Source organism: Ascaphus truei, chromosome 7 (genome assembly GCF_040206685.1).
Source record: "Ascaphus truei isolate aAscTru1 chromosome 7, aAscTru1.hap1, whole genome shotgun sequence".
Lineage (NCBI taxonomy): Eukaryota > Metazoa > Chordata > Amphibia > Anura > Ascaphidae > Ascaphus > Ascaphus truei.
This window is the reverse complement of record NC_134489.1, coordinates 6,944,448-6,964,816: the sequence shown is the minus strand read 5'-3', so window position 1 is coordinate 6,964,816 and position 20,369 is coordinate 6,944,448. Positions and strand designations below refer to the sequence as shown.

The 20,369-nt window shown below is 43.4% G+C and overlaps 1 protein-coding gene across 2 annotated transcripts in view; it reads right to left on the bottom strand.

The window, feature by feature from the left end:
* Nucleotides 1-2,939: 2,939 nt before the first annotated feature.
* Nucleotides 2,940-20,369, bottom strand: part of LOC142498672 (cytochrome P450 2C8-like) — a 38,954-nt gene continuing 21,524 nt past the window's right edge. For both annotated transcript variants that reach the window (XM_075606931.1, XM_075606930.1), the window contains one exon: nt 2,940-3,402. In XM_075606931.1, coding sequence (XP_075463046.1) covers nt 3,221-3,402 — 182 coding nt within the window. In that variant the 3' untranslated portion in view covers nt 2,940-3,220. The remainder of the gene's footprint in view (nt 3,403-20,369) is intronic.

Below are 20,369 nucleotides of genomic sequence, written 5' to 3'. Positions count from 1 at the left end.
TAACCCTGAAGTTGTGCAGTGTATTGCTCCTGTTGGCTCTAGCCAAAATAAACTTGCTTAATTAACTTCTTCGTTCTGTATGGGGTTTGCGATCTCGTGTAATCATCCTGGTTTCCCATGACACAATCAATGGGATTTTTACCTTTGATAAATCTGCTTTGTTGTCCCAGTTTTGCAGCAGAGAGGCTATTATACACAGACCTCAAAGTTTGTACAAGGAGTTAAGGTCCTGATACTTCAACCTACGTTAAACACGGAGTTAATATCACACACAGTAAAAAAAAAAAAAAAGTACTGGGTCTTATTACTACAATTTTATGACGGCAATATGAGGTAATAATTTACTGGGCGCAATATTTACATGTAGTTGAGATTCGCAAATTAAATCAACCGTTAATAACGCATCGAGATCACATTACTAATATTTCTATCATAGGCGTCTGTAATATCTACTATTACAGTACCCCTATGGTAAAAATACCATTAACGTCTTTGATACTTGTGGTTACCAATGTATACCACAGCCATCAAAGGGTGGTAATACAGAATCAAACTACACTACCTACACCTCTTGCCTTCCTCAATGGCTAGTAAAGCATTGCAATGCTTTAGTTACCACTAAGGAAAACAAGGGGTTATCCTCTATACCCTGATTAGGTATTTAATTAAAGTAAGAGAAGACAGGAGAGGAAAAGAACCCTATAAATAACAATATGATAGTTAAATCATGGCAACCTGTGGTCTTACACTGATTCAGACCCTGTAAAAGAGGTCTGGATGTGAGTAACACCACTTAAACAGTACTGTATGACCTAACTGAGGGGTGCGCAAACGTACTGTCATGCGCCCCCCTCTCTCTTCCCCCCCCCCCTGCACGGCTCCGGTGTCAAATGACACCGCTGGGTCATGTGACACGTCGTTGGAACCATGGTAAGTTAAGAAGTTACAGAGGCCTCACGTGATCTCCAGAATTTATTTTAAATGCCTATGAGGAAGCACGAGGCCTCTGTAACAGCCGCACCCCCACCAGAAAATCTAGCACCCCCACTTTGCAAACCTCTGACCTAACTAAAGTAACATTAAATCCGTGTGTTAACTATAAAGCCAGGTCCCAAGTGGCTGCTCGGCGCCTGCTATGGTGTGCGCACCACACACACAACACAGCCCTTTATGGGGCAGGCCCCAGTGGCCGTGTGTGTGGGCACGCAAAGCGCCATGATGCGTACACTGGTAGGGAAGACAATAATTTTGTCTTCCCGTGCCCCGTCATGGTCGTGCCCCCCCCCCCCATCATGGCCCCATCTCCGTGCATCCCATCGCTCCCCTACAGACCGCACAACACGGCTTTCAACTGTGCACGCGCCGCCAGGCTGCCAGGCGCGCGTGCTGCGGGTACCACTGGGGCCATAGTCCAACGGCGCTCTGCTGATGTGTTGTTAAAGGCTCTTTTTCCTATCATTTTGCATATTATTAGCACTAATGTCCATTAGCAAAATGCAAGGGTTCCTATGGCTGAAACTCCTGTGGAGTTTATAAAAAGCACATACTGTGGGAGCATGGTGCAGTCGGTGTATGCGCTATACAAGACAGATAGATGGATAGATAGACTTTGAAGATCCCCATTAGCACTTAATGAGATGTTAACTGAAGTTGACATCTTGTTGACTCATGGATGGAGCTCTGTGGATCTACCCCATAGTGCTGCTAAATGTTAACCCCTTAGCACTGTTTCATGTCACGCATTCCATGCTATTGTCTACCATTGTTTCAGGTCACTATTGACTACTATTGTTTCAGGTCACTATTGACTACCATTGTTTAGTTTCCGCTTTTCTCTTGGTAGTGGAAGAAACAGAAAGGAGACCGTATAACATTGGTAGTGTATCTGCTGAAAGGGTCTATACATTTACGTGGTTGCAGGATTAACATGTTTTGGCCAAAAGATTGAATTAAATGACCCATACTTATGGGAAGAAAAAACATATTGAAATGAATGAAATCATTTCCCGTATTGGATGTGCATTATGGCTTCTTTGTTAACCTTTAAAAACTAACCATAAAGGAAATGGGAACATTTTAATTTTGCTGCTTTTTTCTGGGCTCAGATAAAATGGCCAGAGATTTCTCCATGTCTGTGTTACAAATATCTGTAGCCCTGCTTTGTAGGTATAAAGATTTATCGCCCTGCTTTACAGTATATGTATTTGTATAGACAGACATAGGCTTCATCAGGAAGCCAATCAAGTGCAGCAAAACACGCATTGAGTTTTGGACCATCTGAAGATCCGTAAAGGAGGAGAGGGAACCCAGAAGTAGCGTGCGTGTCAGCGTGGATGTCCACCCCGGGAAGGGGGAAGTGACATCAATCGAAGCCGCAGATGCAGGGAGCAGCTGCAGTGAGGTTGCGACAAACTGCAACTGTGTTGCCCTGCTTATCCAAATGCCCGATATACACTGATACCATGCAAACCTCCAATTTTACGTTTGTGCTGATAAATTTGTTTATTGTCTGCACTATTGATTCTCTTCTTCTGTTTGAGCTCCTGAAGATTCCTGTGCATTACCCCTGGAAGAATCTGCCACTGTGTGAGAATTTTGCATACTATTCTGCTCCACTTGTGAGTAGATTACCTATAGATCACCTAATTTTGTCATCACATTTTATTGTCATATTGTGATTTCTTTTTATTTTCATTCTTTTAGTAAAGACATGTTTCTTTACATTAACTTAAAAAAAAATGTTTTACAGAGAAAGATAAAACATGCCAGCTTCCAGCATGGCATTTTCTCCAGAGGTTAGAATTTGGGTCTTATTTATGTATCAGTGCTATCATATAAAAAACCATGCTCTATTCAACTTATTTCATGGGCCCTATTAGAGATATGTAAACCTCTTCACTTTGCAAAGTTCCCATTATTTTTTTAGAATCAGCAAAATGTTGAAACAAAGGAAATGTATTTATTTGCGTGCTAAAACGTGTGCAATTCTCAATTTTAGTTTTTACTATGAATATTCGTTACATTTGCCAGTGTTTTCCAACTTTTTTTATTGTGAAAGTTGGTATTATGACATGAAGGAATTAAGTTGTACATCTTGTCCAATCTGGGGAGCTGTTAATGCTCCCTCATTTATGAAGCTACAAAATTATATTTGCCACCAGCAAGGGCATTAGCGATTTAGCAGTATAACCCGGGGAGCATGACACTGAATTCTGCCTTGTCAGCGAGGCACAGTGTACATCATGTACGTCCGAGGTCTGGCGCCATTGCTGTTTGGTTCCGGCGTGACGTCAACATCCTTCTTATCCACCGTTGGCTTCAAGTCGAACTTCTGTAAGATGGTGGTGAGGAAGAGGAAGAGCTCCATACGAGCCAAACCTTCCCCCAGACAGGCGCGTTTCCCTGGAGTGAGAGAGGAACAAATAATGAGTGGACAGTCTAAAAAAGAAGTTCTTACTATAGGGGTATTCATGGCTCACCAACAGATCAAGATGTAAAAGTAAAAATGTTTTCCCAAACGAGTAAACAATGGCTCCACACTCATAGGGGGTTATTCTTTAAAATGTGATAGTGTGAATTTCCATACGATAGTGCCCATTAAAGCACTACCGCAGTTTAATGAGTAACCACCATAGCCTTATCTTGTAATTTCGAGTTGGCTTTAGTTTTGAAATGCACAATGATTTAGTTACCATACCAAAAGAGGTCTCTACTCCTAGTTCCTTTCTCATATACCCTTGGTATTTATTGGATTGTTGGGGGATTTTTTCCCTTTTTGTTGTTTATGAGTTTTCATGATTAGATATAGATACAACATTAGTCCGTATTTCCTCTGAGTTGTCTATATTCTTTTTTTCAGGCCATAGGTTAGCGGGGGACTTACTAACAGTAGATATATTTCTAATTTCTTATTTAGAACTAAGATTACCTTTTAACAAACATATGAGATTATTCCGGGGCAATGGTTGATTTTGGATTGGGGACCGCTTATATTTATTTGGCTACTTTAGACATCCTGAAGGCCTCCTTTGTTTAAGAGATTTGAAGGTGTATTCTCACCACCATAATATGAATGAGGTATCCATCCGTTACAACATCAAGTGTACATGTGTTCTTACTTGCTACGTGTACCTTTTATTTTGTACATTTTGTTATAGACTCAAATTGGAATTGTATTTATTATGGCCACCATATATGTGTAGGTCTGTGACTAAAAACCATCTTTGTCTTCGGTTGACCCATGTGGCCTGTCTATCCTGGATTTAACATTATGGTGACTGTATGATGCCTCTCTGAGACACACGATAACTGATATTTCCAGCAGAAAATCTTATGACATGATGACGTCATCTCTGGTAACCCGTTTGGATCACCAGCCTCCATTGATGCACTCACGCGATTTGGAGCCATGGAGTGACTATACCCGATAGGGACAGCCTCTTCAGATGATTTCATCAGATCGGGTCCTTTAAGATGGCGGATCATGCAGTGGGCGGACAGGCATCTTTTCCATGATTGAACTGTTTCTCTGTTTAGCTGACTGTGTATCGATACTTCTCATTTGTAACTTGCTGATTGTCGAAATTACACTGGAACATTAATTTATTCTGAGTATATTTTGGGAGCCTTTTTTGTGTGAGGAGTTATAGGGAAATACCAGTAGCACTTGTCCTTTGGGAATGGGCCTGAAGACAGGGTTCACGTTGCCCCCCTTTTTTAATTACTTTATACCTTTTTTCCCCTTTATTTTTCTCTCACTTTGTTTGGTACTTTTTGTCCTTTTTGTTCCTCCCACTGTTTTCCGTGATTGTATAGTCTCCCCATGATATTTATTTTCTTTGCTCTCTTGTGCTGCGTACTCCACATCATTGTTTTTGTTGATATGTGTTATTTTTGATTGACTTGTCATATTTTTGCTTTGTCTATATTGTCAGTGTTGTGTATACTGTGTTCTCTGCACTAATCCTGTTGTATAGATACAACCTAACGGACTTTTCAGTAAATGCTGCCTTTTTCTGATTTCACTTTGTCAGGACATCTTTGACATTTTGAGAGCTGGGAACTCCCCTTTTGTTTTCTTATCTTCAGATTGTTGTCATCAATCCTGATGACATAAATAAAGCACATCACTCTAAACCGCCCAAGGAGTAATTCACATGTACTGGTCATCGCACATATCCTTATATAGTTCAAACGAACATTGTTCTGTATATTTTAGAGACAGAAGTTACATGAGAGAGTGGCATATGGTGTGAGGATAAGCGCACGGTCCCGTCCCCATTGTGTATCTCGCAACGTCTCTAATGATGCGTGCCTGCCAAAACCTGCGCCCAGGCACAGCGCTGCTGTAAGGGCAGACACCGCAGGGGCCGTTCCCAGGCTCCGCACACCTGTGACGCATCCCACGACATCACAATTGACGCACGTCAATCACAGCCTGGCGCAGACACCACCCTGCTCGGAAGACTGACACAGCGGGGACCGCCTCCGTGACGACATGGGCACCGCATAGCGTACACGGAATACGTGCAGACGTCACATAGGCACTCAAGGGGTTAATGGGATAACATTCCACAGCAGCTATGGGCTCCGCCCCTGCCTAACACTATACTGATGCTCACTCCCTGCAGCCTTCCCATTGGCTCCCTCTCCTTTATACTGTATGCTCAGCCAGCCCCTTGGCAAATTGGCTGAGCATAATCTTTGTGTGCTTACCTCCTTGCTTTCTGTTGCCTTGACGTTCCTTGTATTTTTGACCACAGCTTGCACCCGGACTCCCGACTTCTGACCCCTGGACCACGGCTACGGACTCAACAATTCTTCTCTCTCTACCCCTGAACTCTGGCACTGTATCAATGACTGTCCGATCTCTCCTCTCCTTGACCACGGCAAGATCCTAGACCACTCTGATATCTTCTACCCTGACCCGGCTACACGACAACCACTCTGCATTCCGGACGTGCCTGCTCGGTTGTAGGTCGGTGGCCATCAATATCCCCACCTCAACCTCGCGATCCTGCCTTATTTGTGGTGAGCACTCATGACATATGGTTCCCCTGAACGATTTTGCAATTCACCTTCTGTCTCTACTTTCTGCAATAAAAAAATTTGTTTGACCTACAATATGATGTTCTTGATTACCATGTAATTTCGTGTATTTTAAAGTAATTATTTTTTCAAGGGTGCAAAATGTTTTTGCTTAACAATCAACTGGCGCATAAACTGATGTCTGTGAACAATATATCAGAAATATGTTGAAACCAAGGTCATCAAAAACAGAACATTTTAATAAAAAAAAGAACAATTTATTAAAATAAACATGATAAAATACAAATAGAGCACCTGAACCATAGTGCAATTTTTTTTGACCATATAGTACTGGCCAAACACCTTCTAAACATTGGATTTTAAATCCAGATAATTCCAGAGAGGAAAAGGTTATTTTGGAAAAGAAACAGAGTATGTTTCTTTATAATCCTGTCTGGTTTCCACAGTCTCGGCCCTTAATCCTGAATCTGAGGTCTCTTAATCACAGATTTGATTGCATGTTTTGTGAATTTCCAATTTCATGTGAAAAAATGCCGTGCTGTTATTTTGAAAAAACACAAATGTCCTTAGAGTGTTTCCACAGTGGAATTAACCCTTTGTGATCAGTTTACGTCGTTGGTATTTCTTACAGGTAAGGTCTATCTACGTATACACGTGTATACGAATTTCTCAAGAGTAGTAACCCCACGATATGTTACATAGTAACACCCTCAAGATGAGTATTGGCAGAGTTAATATAGGTATTTCTGGTTTACTGTGCTGCTCCGCATGAGCAGTGCTTTCTTTGCAAGATACAGACTTCACCTTATGTCTAGTTGCACAGACTGAGGCGCTGCGGACCATGGAGCAGGATGCCGTTTGTCGAGTCCCCTACAGCAGAGAGTCGTGGTTTGCTGCCATCTTCCGTGACTTGCCCTACTCTGGTAATTTGGATTTTCTTCTACTCATACAGCTATTTCAAAAGCGTCCAGCCAGCAGCCACTTTGTAGCTACAAATGTGTATGAGTGGAAGAAAAATTCCACGTTAGCCGAATAGGGCAAGTCACAGAAGATAGCAGCAAACCACAGCCTTAGTCCTGCCAAGTCAGCAACAAGTCTGTAAGAGCTGCTCAAAGGTGTCACAGAGAGAAGCTCTCTCTCTCTCTGTGTCTCACCAGAGTAGCTATTTTCAACAATTAAATGCATCTTTAAAAAAAAAAATCTCTACAGGATTGAAACAGGGATTGTCCGGAAACCCATACAGAGGTCTGTATCTCCTGAAGCAAGTGTTCCTGGAGCTGACATTAATGGAGTTCAGCTCATGTTAATCCAAAAACCCATTGATCGGCATTGTGGATACCTAGGCCTTCAATGTGGGTTAGCCCCCTTCATTACCTTAGTGACTAACCGCTAAGGAAAAGAAGGGGCTAACCGCTCCTGCTACCGCCCAGGAGGCCTAACTACCCTCCCTGGGGCAACTACCACTATCACCCAACAGTCCTACCCCCAACAAAAGTACTTTCTCTCTCCCCCCCCCCCCCCCCCATTGATGGAAAATAGACCTATTAGCCAAATGTGGCTAATGGTGCTTTTGTCCATTGAGAAGAATACCAAATACATATTAAAATAAAATACACATTACAATAAAATGAAAACACAAGCACTAGCCATTTAATCCTCAAGCCTCCCTCCAAATAATACCGTATATACAGAAACATATGTGCTCAAAAAGGAGCATATTTTAGATACTGGGCTAAAAAGGGTGCATACCTGGGATATATGCAAAGTATATTTAAATAAGTCGCATACGACAATTCTTAAAAGGATTTTCATAAGATCTATATTGAATAAGCTAAGGCAACTTGTGAGAACAAAAGCATGTCGCAACAGTGGTGCTATGCATCAGCTGGTTTATCTTGCACTACAAGAGATGCCGCCCAAAACAGCAGAGATTGCACGTTTTCATCCTCTTGGGCCCAACACCAGTGCCTCATTAAAGAAATTCTTCTAGGAGGTGTGGGGTGGGAGTAATTTAAATATATTTTGCATATCTCCCAGGTATGCACCTTTTTTAGCTCAGCTGTCTCTCCATACTGTATGTTATGTGGAGGGTAAATTACTGGTATAAAATGATATAAGTGACAATATATAGTTAGACTATAGATATATATTTACTTTCTTCATGCAAGACCAATAACCTCAGCTGATATGACATGGATCTAATTGCATTCTCTTCACAGGTATGTCCCTGATCTGCAAGTCCTGTTTTAAAAGAATTACCCTCCCGGCTTGTAATATTGATCTCTCTTGGTATGTCCCTGATATGCAAGTCCTATTTTAAAAGAATTACCCTCCCGGCTTGTACTATTGATCTCTCTTGGTATGTTTGTATATCAAAAGGTGGAATATTTTTTTTTTTCCCCTCTTAACTGTTTACTGCTAATTGACCAACAGGAACAAGCTGATTTATTGGGGCGGGGGGGAGGGTCATGTGACTGCTTTAGATGTATAAAACAAATATCCCCCTGCATTGGCAGGATAGCATTGGCATCTTAAGAGTGATGCATTTAAAGTGACAATAATAATTAGACTATAGTTTGACTAGAGGTGACTGGGGACTGCATCCTTTCTGCAAACTCTCTTACTTAAGGCAACAAACAGTGAGCTTATATGACCACACTTTGATCCCATGCTTGTTAACCTGCATATTTTAACCCCACACCCCTTTACAACGTATTTCACTGCAGCCTCTCCCAAAACTGACAGCACAAAAATACCTCCCACACTAACTCAGCCCACTGAAACCCAGAACTGACCCTAGCATTGCAATGCAGCAAAACATTTGACAAGGAACAGGAACACCCCTTCTGTTTAGTCTGCTCACACTCACAACAGCTCCATGCAGCACTGCCTACCTCTGGCATAATTAACCTGCTATGTATCTTAACTTTTTTCTTTCTCCTGGCCTCATGGAGATGTTACTCCCTCTATACACTACAAACTCCTCCATCCTGGCCCACACCAACATCACCATACACCCTGGACTACTCAAAAGCCTTGCACTATCTACAGAATGTTGGTGGAGAACTCTAAAAACCAGCACACCAACCACTGCTCACTCTAATGGCAAACACCACAAATTTACAACTTGCAAACAACTACCCAAATTTCTACTCGTACTATTACTCTCTTTAGCAAGTGATATTGAACCTAACCCAGGTCCTCCCATTTCAAATCTGTCCCATGCCCCTGAGAATTCTACCTTTAAATTCCAAAAAGGGCTATCTGTCGCCCATATAAATATCTGGAGACTGTTGCCCAAACTAGACGAACTAAGGGCATGGTGCCTTATGCATAAACCCAAAGCCATCGTTCTTACAGAAACATGGCTGACCCCTAAAACCCCTGATGCAAATATCGCCATTCAGGGATACTCCATTTTTAGGAGAGATAGGTCAAAGAGAGGAGGAGGGGTGTTATTTTATATTGCAGACACATTACAATTTACACTGTTAAATTGCCCCCCAAACCCACCCTCTTTTGAAATTCTATTTGTCAAAATCTGCCTCCCCTTTTCTAAGCCCATCTTGCTCGCTGGCATCTACCGCCCCCCTAAAGCCCCTCTACAATCCCTGGCTGATATCACCCAGTTTCTTGGCTTCATTTCCTCTCTGAACGAGAAGATTGAGCTGCTAGTTCTTGGGGATTTCAACTTCAACTGGCTTGACCCTAAAAACCATAAAATCCAGATACAACTCAAGTCACTTAACCTATCACAATTCATTTCCCAACCTACACGGACAAACCTGAAATCGCATAACCATTCCTTGCTAGACTGGATTCTCTCCTCAAAGCCCAGCAGAATCCAATCCTCTGGCATCCTTCCTGATATTTTCAGTGACCATGCAATAGTGTACTGTGTAAGGAAAATTAAAATGCCCCATTCAAGCCCTAAAGTTCTCCTCACTAGAACATTAAAAAACTTTAACCCACTGAATAGTTTTAAGTCCGAATTAAGGAGGGCTATGGGGCGGTAATTACCACACTGTAGTGGGTCTCTCCCTTCCTTTGGTATAATTGCTAAGTTAGCTTTGGACATAGATGTCGGGATGGCTGTTCCTTCCAGAAACGCATTAAACACATCTATTAGACATGGGGCTAGAACCATCTTAAATTTTTTGTAGTACTGATTGGTAAACCCATCTGGGCCTGGCGTTTTGCTGGGTTTTAGTTGGGCAATTGCATCTAGTAATTCTTCCAGGGATATTTCCTTATTCAGGTCTAGGAGGTCACTTTCCGAAAGTTCCGGAAGTGTACATGATTCCAGATATCTACAGATCGCCTCTGCGTTTGAGAATTTATTTTGTGGAAAATTTAGGTTATACAGTTTATTGTAAAACTCCGAGAATTCGTTCGCTATTTGTTTCTCTCCGGCAGACAGGCCTCAGACAATACTAGGAAAATTATAGACATAATTGATCATGTACATCTCTCATCCACGAAAGCCATCCTGTTGAGCTTAGATGCGGAAAAAGCATTTGATAGGATTAGGTGGGATTTTCTAGACCAAACACTAATCAAGTATGGATTTAAGGGCCAATATCTGGAAGGAGTCAGAGCCTTATACCGAAATCCCACGGCTGTAGTGAAACTTCCAGGAGGAGACTCAAACCCTATTAATATAAAGAATGGTACTCGCCAGGGATGCCCCTTGTCTCCGCTTCTGTTTGCTCTCTCCATAGAACCCTTGGCATCAACAATTAGAGACGAAAAAGACATAAATGGTTTTAAGATAGGAGAGACAAACTATAAAATATCCCTATTTGCTGATGACATTATCCTGACGCTCGCCAACCCCTTGACTTCACTCCCGAATTTACACTGACAATTAGATAAATTCAGCAAAATATCGGGATACAAAATTAACATGGATAAGTCGGAAGCATTAAACCTAACTCTATCAGATCCCGAAGCTAAATTATTACAAGCAAATTTTAAATATAAGTGGAATTCCACAAAGATCAAATACCTAGGAATCTAAATAACAAGGGAGTATACTACGCTGTATAAACATAACTACCCACCCCTATTTGAGAGGTTAAAAAAGGACCTCCAGAGCTGGAATGAATACCAGATATCTTGGCTAGGCAGAATAGCCACGGTCAAAATGAATATCCTACCAAGGCTCCTGTATTACTTCCAGACTCTTCCAATAAATATCCTGATGTCAGAGCTTAAAAATATGCAAAACAGAATTTTTCAATTCATCTGGCAGAACAAAAGACCCAGGGTAGCTAGATCTATTTTGCTAGCTCCAAAAGATAGCGGAGGCTTGGCAGTCCCGGATATCATTAAATACTATTTGGCGGCCCAACTCAAACAAGCAATAATGTGGAATAACGATCCAAATACAAGTTGCTGGGTGGGAATAGAGTCTACCTACACGAGACCTCTCTCTCTCCCGGCAGCCATGTGGACCAAGAGGGGAAGAGAGACCTTCTCAGAAACATTAAAACTGGGAGCAATGAGATGTACATGGCGAGTGTGGTCTAGAAATAAAGATAAATATGGTCTGACAGCCAGTCCAACACTACTGACTCCCATATTCAACAACCCTGAATTTCCCCCAGTCTGGCTCCCACAGAGACTCAATAAATTCATGACGTTAAAGCTGATGGTAGCTGACGACTTTGTAGACAATGGTAGAATCTTACCTCTCCCAGAGCTGGAGAAAAAAACACCAAATAGTTAAAGTACCAGTGTTTGGTTTCCTCCAAATCAAACACTACCTGCAATCAGTCTCCAAATATTCGATATTCCAAACTCTAACAAATTTTGAAAGACTGTGTAGGAAAGGATATTACTGTAAAGGGCTGATCTCGGAAATATATTTGGGCCTGGCACGATCGGGGGGTTGTTCCCAACACAGCTATATGATTAAATGGGCAGAAGATTTGAATGCAGAGATCGATAGAGGAGATTGGGAGGATATCTGGGAAGCAGATTCAAAAACATCAATCTGTACCACTATTAAGGAGAATATTTATAAAATTTTGTTTCATTGGTATCTAACCCCAAGCAGGCTGAGCCAGATTTTCCCCGGGTCCCCGGATTTGTGCTGGAGGGGATGCGGGCAAAAAGGAGATATGGCTCATATTTGGTGGAATTGTCCAAAAATTCAGGTATTCTGGGTCATGATTCAAACATTGATCCGAGAGTACCTGGGGGTGGAGGTGGAGGTGGAACCGCTGACCATGGTGCTGGCCAAACCAATCGAAGATCTGGAAATGGTGGAAAGAAAAATGACAATTCACGTGTTTACGGCAGCCCGCTGTGCTATTGCAGCGGCCTGGAAAAAGGTGAACGCGCCCTCTAGACAGACGGTGTTACGGAGACTAAGGGAAATAAAAATGATGGAGCTCCTTTCAGCGCAACTGAGCCAAAAACTTGACAAATTTCACAAAATCTGGGAAATTTGGCCTGGCAATTAGGAACACATAGACATAACTACAGAGAAACTAGATAAATGGGCTCCCCCTCCCCCCCCTTTCTTTCTCTTCTTTTCTCTGTTCTTCTCTATTCTTTTCTAAATTCTACGAGAGTCACGCAAGGAAGCGGCTGCTTCCCTAGCACAGCCTAAGATGTGGAAACAGATCATATTAACACAAAAACTATGTTAAAACGAATATTTTACTTAAGCACTGATAACGAATTGTAGAGGTTTTTTTTTGTTTTAAACACAACTGGTAATACTTGAACAATATATGTGTACCAATGTTGAATATTTGTTGTGTCTCTCCAATACAATAAAAAAAAATTTGAAACAAAAAAAAAAACTTTAACCCACAACAGTTTCTGGATGACCTTACCAACTGCCCATGGCACAGAATCGATTTAATTTCCAACCCTGATTCTGCGCTCGACTATTTCTAATCCGAGTTTCCAATGCGATACCCATGCTCCACTAAGCAAAATAAGGGTACGGGGGGCCCATATTCCGTGGGTTACAACTGACCTTATTGCACTCTACTAGCTCAGGGATACCTTGTGGAAAAGCTACAAAGTAACTGGCACTACCAAGGATCTCAATCACTACAGATGCCTTCGGAACATGTGAACAAGGCACGCAAAAGAACAATATTACTCTGACAATCTCCACCAAAATACATCAAACGCAGCAAACTTCTGGAAGGTTATCAACAATATATTCTAACCATCAATATCCAAGTAACATCACTAATATTACTCTAACAAACCCCACTGACATTGCAAATGCATTCAATGATTACTTTGAGGGGTGCCACTAACTTATTAGCAAAACGCAGCCCAAACCACAAACCTGATGTCACGCCTGTATGCCCACAGACCAAGCTAGACCCCAGTACTGAGGTGGGAATGGTATGATACCACACACCCACAGCATTGGGAGCAAGCCCGGAGTGTGGTATAGCGTTGCTGGGCCTGTAGAAAGAGTTGTTAATATATACTTGCAACGCGTGGGAGTGTCCGTGAGAATAGTCGTGTCCATTAGCCAATGTTCAGGGGATCCAGAGTGTAGAGTTGTCAGAGAGCAAGCCAGGTCCTAGGAAGCCAGAGGTCAGTGAAGTCGTATACGTAGCAGGGTTCAAGGGGTTACCAGAGAGCAGAGTAGTCCAGGGAGAGCAGGGGTCAAAGCCAAGGAAATCCAAAGTAACACAGGAGCAGGTATTCACAGGAGCACAGAGGGAGCACAGCATAGGTCAGGTACACACAGGGAAACAGGAACTATGCAGAGCGAGGAAGAGGTGGACAGACAGGGATTATAAAGGGAGGTGCACCAATGGTAGAGAGGGGAGGAGTAGAGAGAGAAGTGGGAGAAGCAAGAGAAAAGTCAGGAAGAGAAGAGGAGAAGACAGAAGGGGCAGTCATGGGAATGGCCTGAACAGCTTGGGAGGCGGAAACAGGGAAATCCTGATAAGAAGAGTCTGTGCGCGTGCCCCCTGTAAGCTGGGGATGCGCGCGCACAGACTGTAACACAGGCGCGGCCCCTGTAAGCTGGGGATGCGCGCGCACAGACTGTAACACAGGCGCGGCCCCTGTAAGCTGGGGATGCGCGCGCACAGACTGTAACACAGGCGCGGCCCGCACGGAGCAGGGGAAGACCGCAGGAGAGGGACGGAGCCAAGCAGAGGGAAACGCGGGCGAGGCCTGTGCCCGTGCGATGGCCAGCAAGGGCAGAGAGGAGCATGCACACGTGTCCCCCATGGGCTGAGGGGGCGCGCGCATCGGACGCGTCACCAGGCGCGTGGAACGCCGCTCTGTGGGCACCACAGGCGGAGGAGGCAACGGGACGGAAGGCACCATAGGGGAAGGTAAAGGAGCTATCGCGGGGGAGAGGGAGCGGGGAGGATTACGGCAGGGACCTGCGGGGAACGCGCTGCGGCAAGGGGAGAGAGGTAGACGGTGAGGGAGAGGAGTGAGAAGGGGCAGAAAGGCTAACGGGAGATGGGAGAGAGGGAGAGGAAGAGGAAGGAATCTCCTGAGTCGTCACACCTGAATCTCATCCTGGGAGTACCCACATAGCCCCACCCCCTCCCAACACTGCCCACAATTTTCAATTTGGCCCAGTATCTGAAGAGGAGATTACACAAGCGCTCCTCAAACTAAAACTAAGCAGCCAATGCGGACCTGACTTACTACAATCTAGGTTACTACGTCTTGGTGCCCCAGCCATTGCCAAACCAATTGCTTCCATAGTCAACTCTATCCTGCCTGCAGGCCATATCCCTAAGACCTGGAAAACTGCCAGAGTTGTCCCAATCTTCAAAAGTGGGGACAAAAACACTGTCTCAAACTACAGGTAAATCTCACTTCTCCCAATTCTATCCAAAGTCATGGAAGAATGTGTCCACTCCCAATTAAGCGATTACTATATCAAGACAAATTTCCCTAGCCAATAAAAATCTGGATTTCGTCCCAAACACTCCACCGTAACTACCCTGCTAAAAGTTTGCAATGAAATCCATTGTGGAATGGAACGGGGACAACTCACTGGTGCAGTATTCCTAGATTTTGCAAAGGCTTTTGATACAGTTGATCATGCTATCCTGCTTAAACTCCAGAGCTCTGGAATAGGGAAGCATGCTTTAAACTGGTTTCAGTCCTACCTATCAGGAAGATCCCAACATGTGTCCATCTCAGGCTCTAACTCCAACCCCCTGGATATCACCTGTGGTGTCCTGCAAGGCTCTGTTCTGGGGCCCCTACTCTTCTCAGTGTTCATTAATGATCTTCCCACAGCTTGTAAGGAAGCCTCAATACACATGTATGCAGATGACACAATCCTATATGCACACAGCCATAGCCTCCCTGACCTTCAACACATACTTCAGTCTGACTTTTTCAGACTCAAAAACTGGATTTCCCAAAACAAACTGTTTTTAAACACTGACAAGACTGTAACAATGGTATTTGGGACCAAGACTAAATTTGTAAAGCTTCCAGCGACTGAGCTCCTGATTAGAACCAACGCTAACACCACCCTAACCCGTCACTAGTTTTAAATACCTGGGCTTATGGTTTGACTCCCACTTAACATTCGGAATGCACATTGATACCCTGACAACCAAGACCTATGCCAAACTAGGGGTACTTTACAGGAACAAATCCTCCCTAAGTTTCCCGGTCAGAAAGCGTATCGCACAGCAGATGCTAATGCCAATTATTGACTATGGAGACATAGTATATGGCACGGCACCTCAAACCCACCTTAGCAAACTTGACACCCTCTACAATTCAATTTGTCATTTTGTTCTTCAATGCAACTACAACACACATCACTGTGAAATGCTCAAAGAACTAGATTGGTCATCAGTAGAGTCTAGCCGCAAAGTTCACCTTTCCTGTCTTGCCTTTAAATTCTTTATGGGCAAGCAACCCAGCTATCTGAACAAGCTCCTCACCCCTACCACATGCAGCACCTATCACCTGAGATCAGACTCCAAAAGACTGTTCATGGTCCCACGGCTCAACAAAGTATCCGGCCGTTGCTCCTTCTCTTACCGTGCACCCCAAAACTGGAAGAACTTACCAGAGACTCTCACATCCACCACCAGTTTAAGTTCTTTCAAATCTAAGGCTGTCTCACATTTTAATCTGGTCTGTAACTGTTTCATACGCCCATAATATATATTTTCTTTAACTGTGGGTGCAATGTCTTGTATATAATGTATACCCTGTTCATTTATGTAACTGTATTTGTAACCATGTATTATTTGTCTTAAATCTGTGCCCAGGACATACTTGAAAACGAGAGGTAACTCTCAATGTATTAACCTACCAGCTCTTGATTCCACTCTACGCTCCTCCCTCTCCTCTCTCAGTTCTGCTTCAGACCCTGACAACCTGGTCAGGAGCTACAACTCTGCCTTATCTTCCTCTCTTGATCTTCATGCCCCGCTTTCTCTCTGCCGTCCTCGTCCTTCTAACCCCAGACCCTGGCTAAACTCCCACACACGCATGCTGCGTTCCTCCACTCGTTCCTCTGAACGCCTCTGGAGGAAATCTCATACGCTCGCAGACTTCATTCACTACAAATTTATGCTATCCTGTTTCAACTCTGCCCTCTCTCAGGCTAAACAAACCTACTTTTCATCACTAATCAACACACACAAGTCTAACCCACGCCATCTCTTTTCTGTCTTTGACTCTCTACTCAGACTACCCTCAGCTGCCTCCTCTTCTTCCTCCATCTCACCTCAGGACTTTGCTGACTTTAAGGAAAAGGTGGAATCCATACGGCAGAACATCCCATCTGTTGCCTCCTCCCATCCCACAATGCTTCCCAACTCTCCTCCTGCCTTTCTTGACTCCTTTTCCGCTATCTCAGAGGAGGATGTGTCACTGCTGATCTCCTCTTCTCCCTCTACCACTTGCCCTCTTGACCCCATTCCCTCCCATCTCCTAAAACGTCTTGCTCCTTCTATAATCCCTATGCTCACACAGATCTTTAACTCTTCCCTCTACTCTGGTACCTTTCCATCATCCTTCAAGCATGCAACCGTTATACCATTAATCAAAAACAGCAAGCTTGACCCTACCTGTCCTTCTAACTATCGACCTGTCTCCCTCCTGCCTTTTGCCTCCAAACTCCTTGAACGTCTTGTATTCTCTCGATTGCAACACTTTCTCAACACCTATTCTGTCCTAGACCCTCTACAATCTGTATTCCGCATTGCTCACTCTACTGAAACAGCCCTCACTAAAATAACGGACGACCTCCACGCTGCCAAAGACAGAGGTCATTACACTCTGCTCATATTACTTGACCTCTCTGCAGCATTCGACATCGTGGACCAACCTCTTCTCTTTCACATTCTCCATACTCTTGGTATTCGGAACAAAGCTTTATCCTGGATCTCCTCTTACCTCTCCCAGCGTACTTTCAGTGTCTCTTCTGCTAACACCACCTCCTCCTCTATTGATCTCTCTGTGGGGGTACCCCAGGGCTCTGTCCTGGGACCCCTTCTCTTTTCTCTTTACACACTCTCTCTAGGTGACCTAATCACATCTTTTGGGTTTAAATATCACCTCTATGCTGACGACACACAAATTTACCTTTCAACCCCTGACCTTACACCAGCTATTCAGACGAAAGTTTCTGAATGCCTCTCTGGAATATCATCCTGGATGGCCATCCGCCGACTGAAACTTAACATGGCAAAAACAGAGCTCCTTATACTTCCTCCCAAACCTGGCCCTACTACCTCCTTCCACATTGCTATTGGAAATACGATAATTCACCCAGTAGCCCAAGCACGCTGCCTAGGGGTTACACTTCATTCCTCTCTCTCATTCTCCTCTCATATTCAAAACGTTTCTAAAACTTGTCGCTTTTTCCTCCGCAATATCACAAAGATACGCCCCTTCCTCTGTTACTCAACTGCTAAAACTCTGACTCAGGCCCTCATTCTCTCACGTCTCGATTACTGCAACCTCCTGCTGTCCGGCCTTCCTACCTCTCACCTGTCTCCCCTACAATCTATCCTAAACGCTGCTGCCAGAATCATTCTACTCTTTCCAAAATCTGCTCCGCATCTCCCCTCCAGAAATCCCTCTCCTGGCTTCCGATTAAATCACGTATCTCACACTCAATTCTCCTGCTCACTTTTAAAGATTTACATTCTTCTGCCCCTCCTTACATCTCAGCCCTAATTTCTCGCTATGCACCATCCCGACTCTTGCGTTCTTCTCAAGGATGTTTTCTTTCTACCCCCTTTGTATCTAAAGCTCTCTCCCGCCTTAAACCTTTCTCACTTTCTGCCCCACACCTCTGGAATGCCCTTCCCCTCAATACCCGACTAGCCCCCTCGCTATCCACCTTTAAGACCCACCTTAAGACACATCTGCTTAAAGAAGCATATGAATAGCACTGGATAATCATGGACACATGATACATAAAGCTTGGCCCCCTGCAGACGCACTTACTAGAATTCCCTCCTACTGTCTCTGTACGTTCTCCCTACCTACCAATTAGATTGTAAGCTCCTCGGAGCAGGGACTCCTTCCTTAATGTTACTTTTACAGTATGTCTGAAGCACTTATTCCCATGATCTGTTATTTATATTATTTGTTATTTATATGATATGTATTACTACTGTGAAGCGCTATGTACATTTATGGCGCTATATAAATAAAGACATATAATACAATTCAATACTTCCTGGTAAAATATTTTATAAATAAATATAGGCGAAAAACAACTAGACAGGTGATCACTGTGAATACTGTATAGTGAAGTGAAAATAACACTTTAAATAAAGTCAAAATAAGGTGCATATATGATACTACACATAGACGTGAACAATTGTGATAAACCAAATAATGGTGACAAAAAGAATATTGAATTTTAACCCCCTGCTCAGACCCTCTGGTAGGATTAGTCTTCACTTGTCCAAAATGTTGCAGTAGATTAACAGATTCCAGTGGGAGCATAAAGGTAAAAACAGACAAAAGCACTGAAAATCTAATGCAGGAGAAATGCAGGGTGGACAAATGCCAGCTCCAAAACTCTGCTCGTATAGAGTGTCTACTTACAAAATGTAAGAGTTTCAACAGCAATGTATAATCAAGGCTTTGGCAGTCAATCCACGGTGAGTGTCAGCTCAAAGTCATCAGAGGAAAAGCGACCACATTACTCAAGGTGATAATACCCAGATAGAGAGAGAGAGAGGAAAAAGCTACACAGCACAGATTAACCAGGTTTAAAAGTTTTAATCTAAATGATAAAATGTGCACTTACAATATATCAATAAAAAATGGGCATGTCACACTTCAATAGTGTACAGGAGAGACTGCTCAGCACGCAAGCTCACCGTCCTGTAGCCACCGATAGACCTCCATCTCCAGCCCCTGCTCCGTCGTGTCACGCGAGTCTGACGTCAGATCCGGTTTCACTCCGGTGGTAACCCAGCTCCCTGCGGCTCCTTTCCAGACCGCTCCGTGTAGCAAGAAGACTCCCACTCAACGCACTGATTGCACTAGCTACTTAAGATCAAATTGAGAATGAGACTCCACACTCCTGACGAAGCCGACGCTATCACGTGACGAAACGCGTTGAGTGGGAGTCTTCTTGCTACACGGAGCGGTCTGGAGAGAAGCTGCCGGCAGCTGGGTTACCACCGGAGTGAAACCGGATCTGACGTCAGACGCCCGGACTCGCGGTGACGCGACGGAGCAGGGTCTGGAGATGGAGGTCTATCGGTGGCTACAGGACGGTGAGCTGGCGTGCTGACCGGTCTCTCCTGTACACTATTGAAGTGTGACATTCCCGTTTTTTATTGATATATTGTAAGTGCACATTTTATCATTTAGATTAAAACTTTTAAACCTGGTTGATCTGTGCTGTGTATTTAATATAAAATCCGATGGTGAATTTCACAAAATCTTCCTGGATTTTTTTAGTAGCCTTTTGATTTCTGTGCGGATTGAATTTTTACAGGTTGTGCCATCTCTAGTACTTTACTATCCAATGTGATATAGTTGGCAGAACTGCTACTTGCCTCACTACAATTCCAGATGCTAAGTAATAAGAATATATACAAACTCAACTGAGAAGAGCTGGAAAGATTAGATTGTATCCTTTATTTTAATGAGATATCACATAAAACGAATGTTATGATAAGCCCCTCAGTGTGAGATAGCCTTAGTATGATCTCCCTAATATGATCTAAAGTTTGTATCTACACAGATGTTTGCAGAGGGCTCATACTGAATATATTTATGAAGAATGTATTCCACGTCTTTAAATCAAAGTGTTGGTAGAAAATGTAGAACACGTTTAAAATCCTTAATTTCGAGCCCTT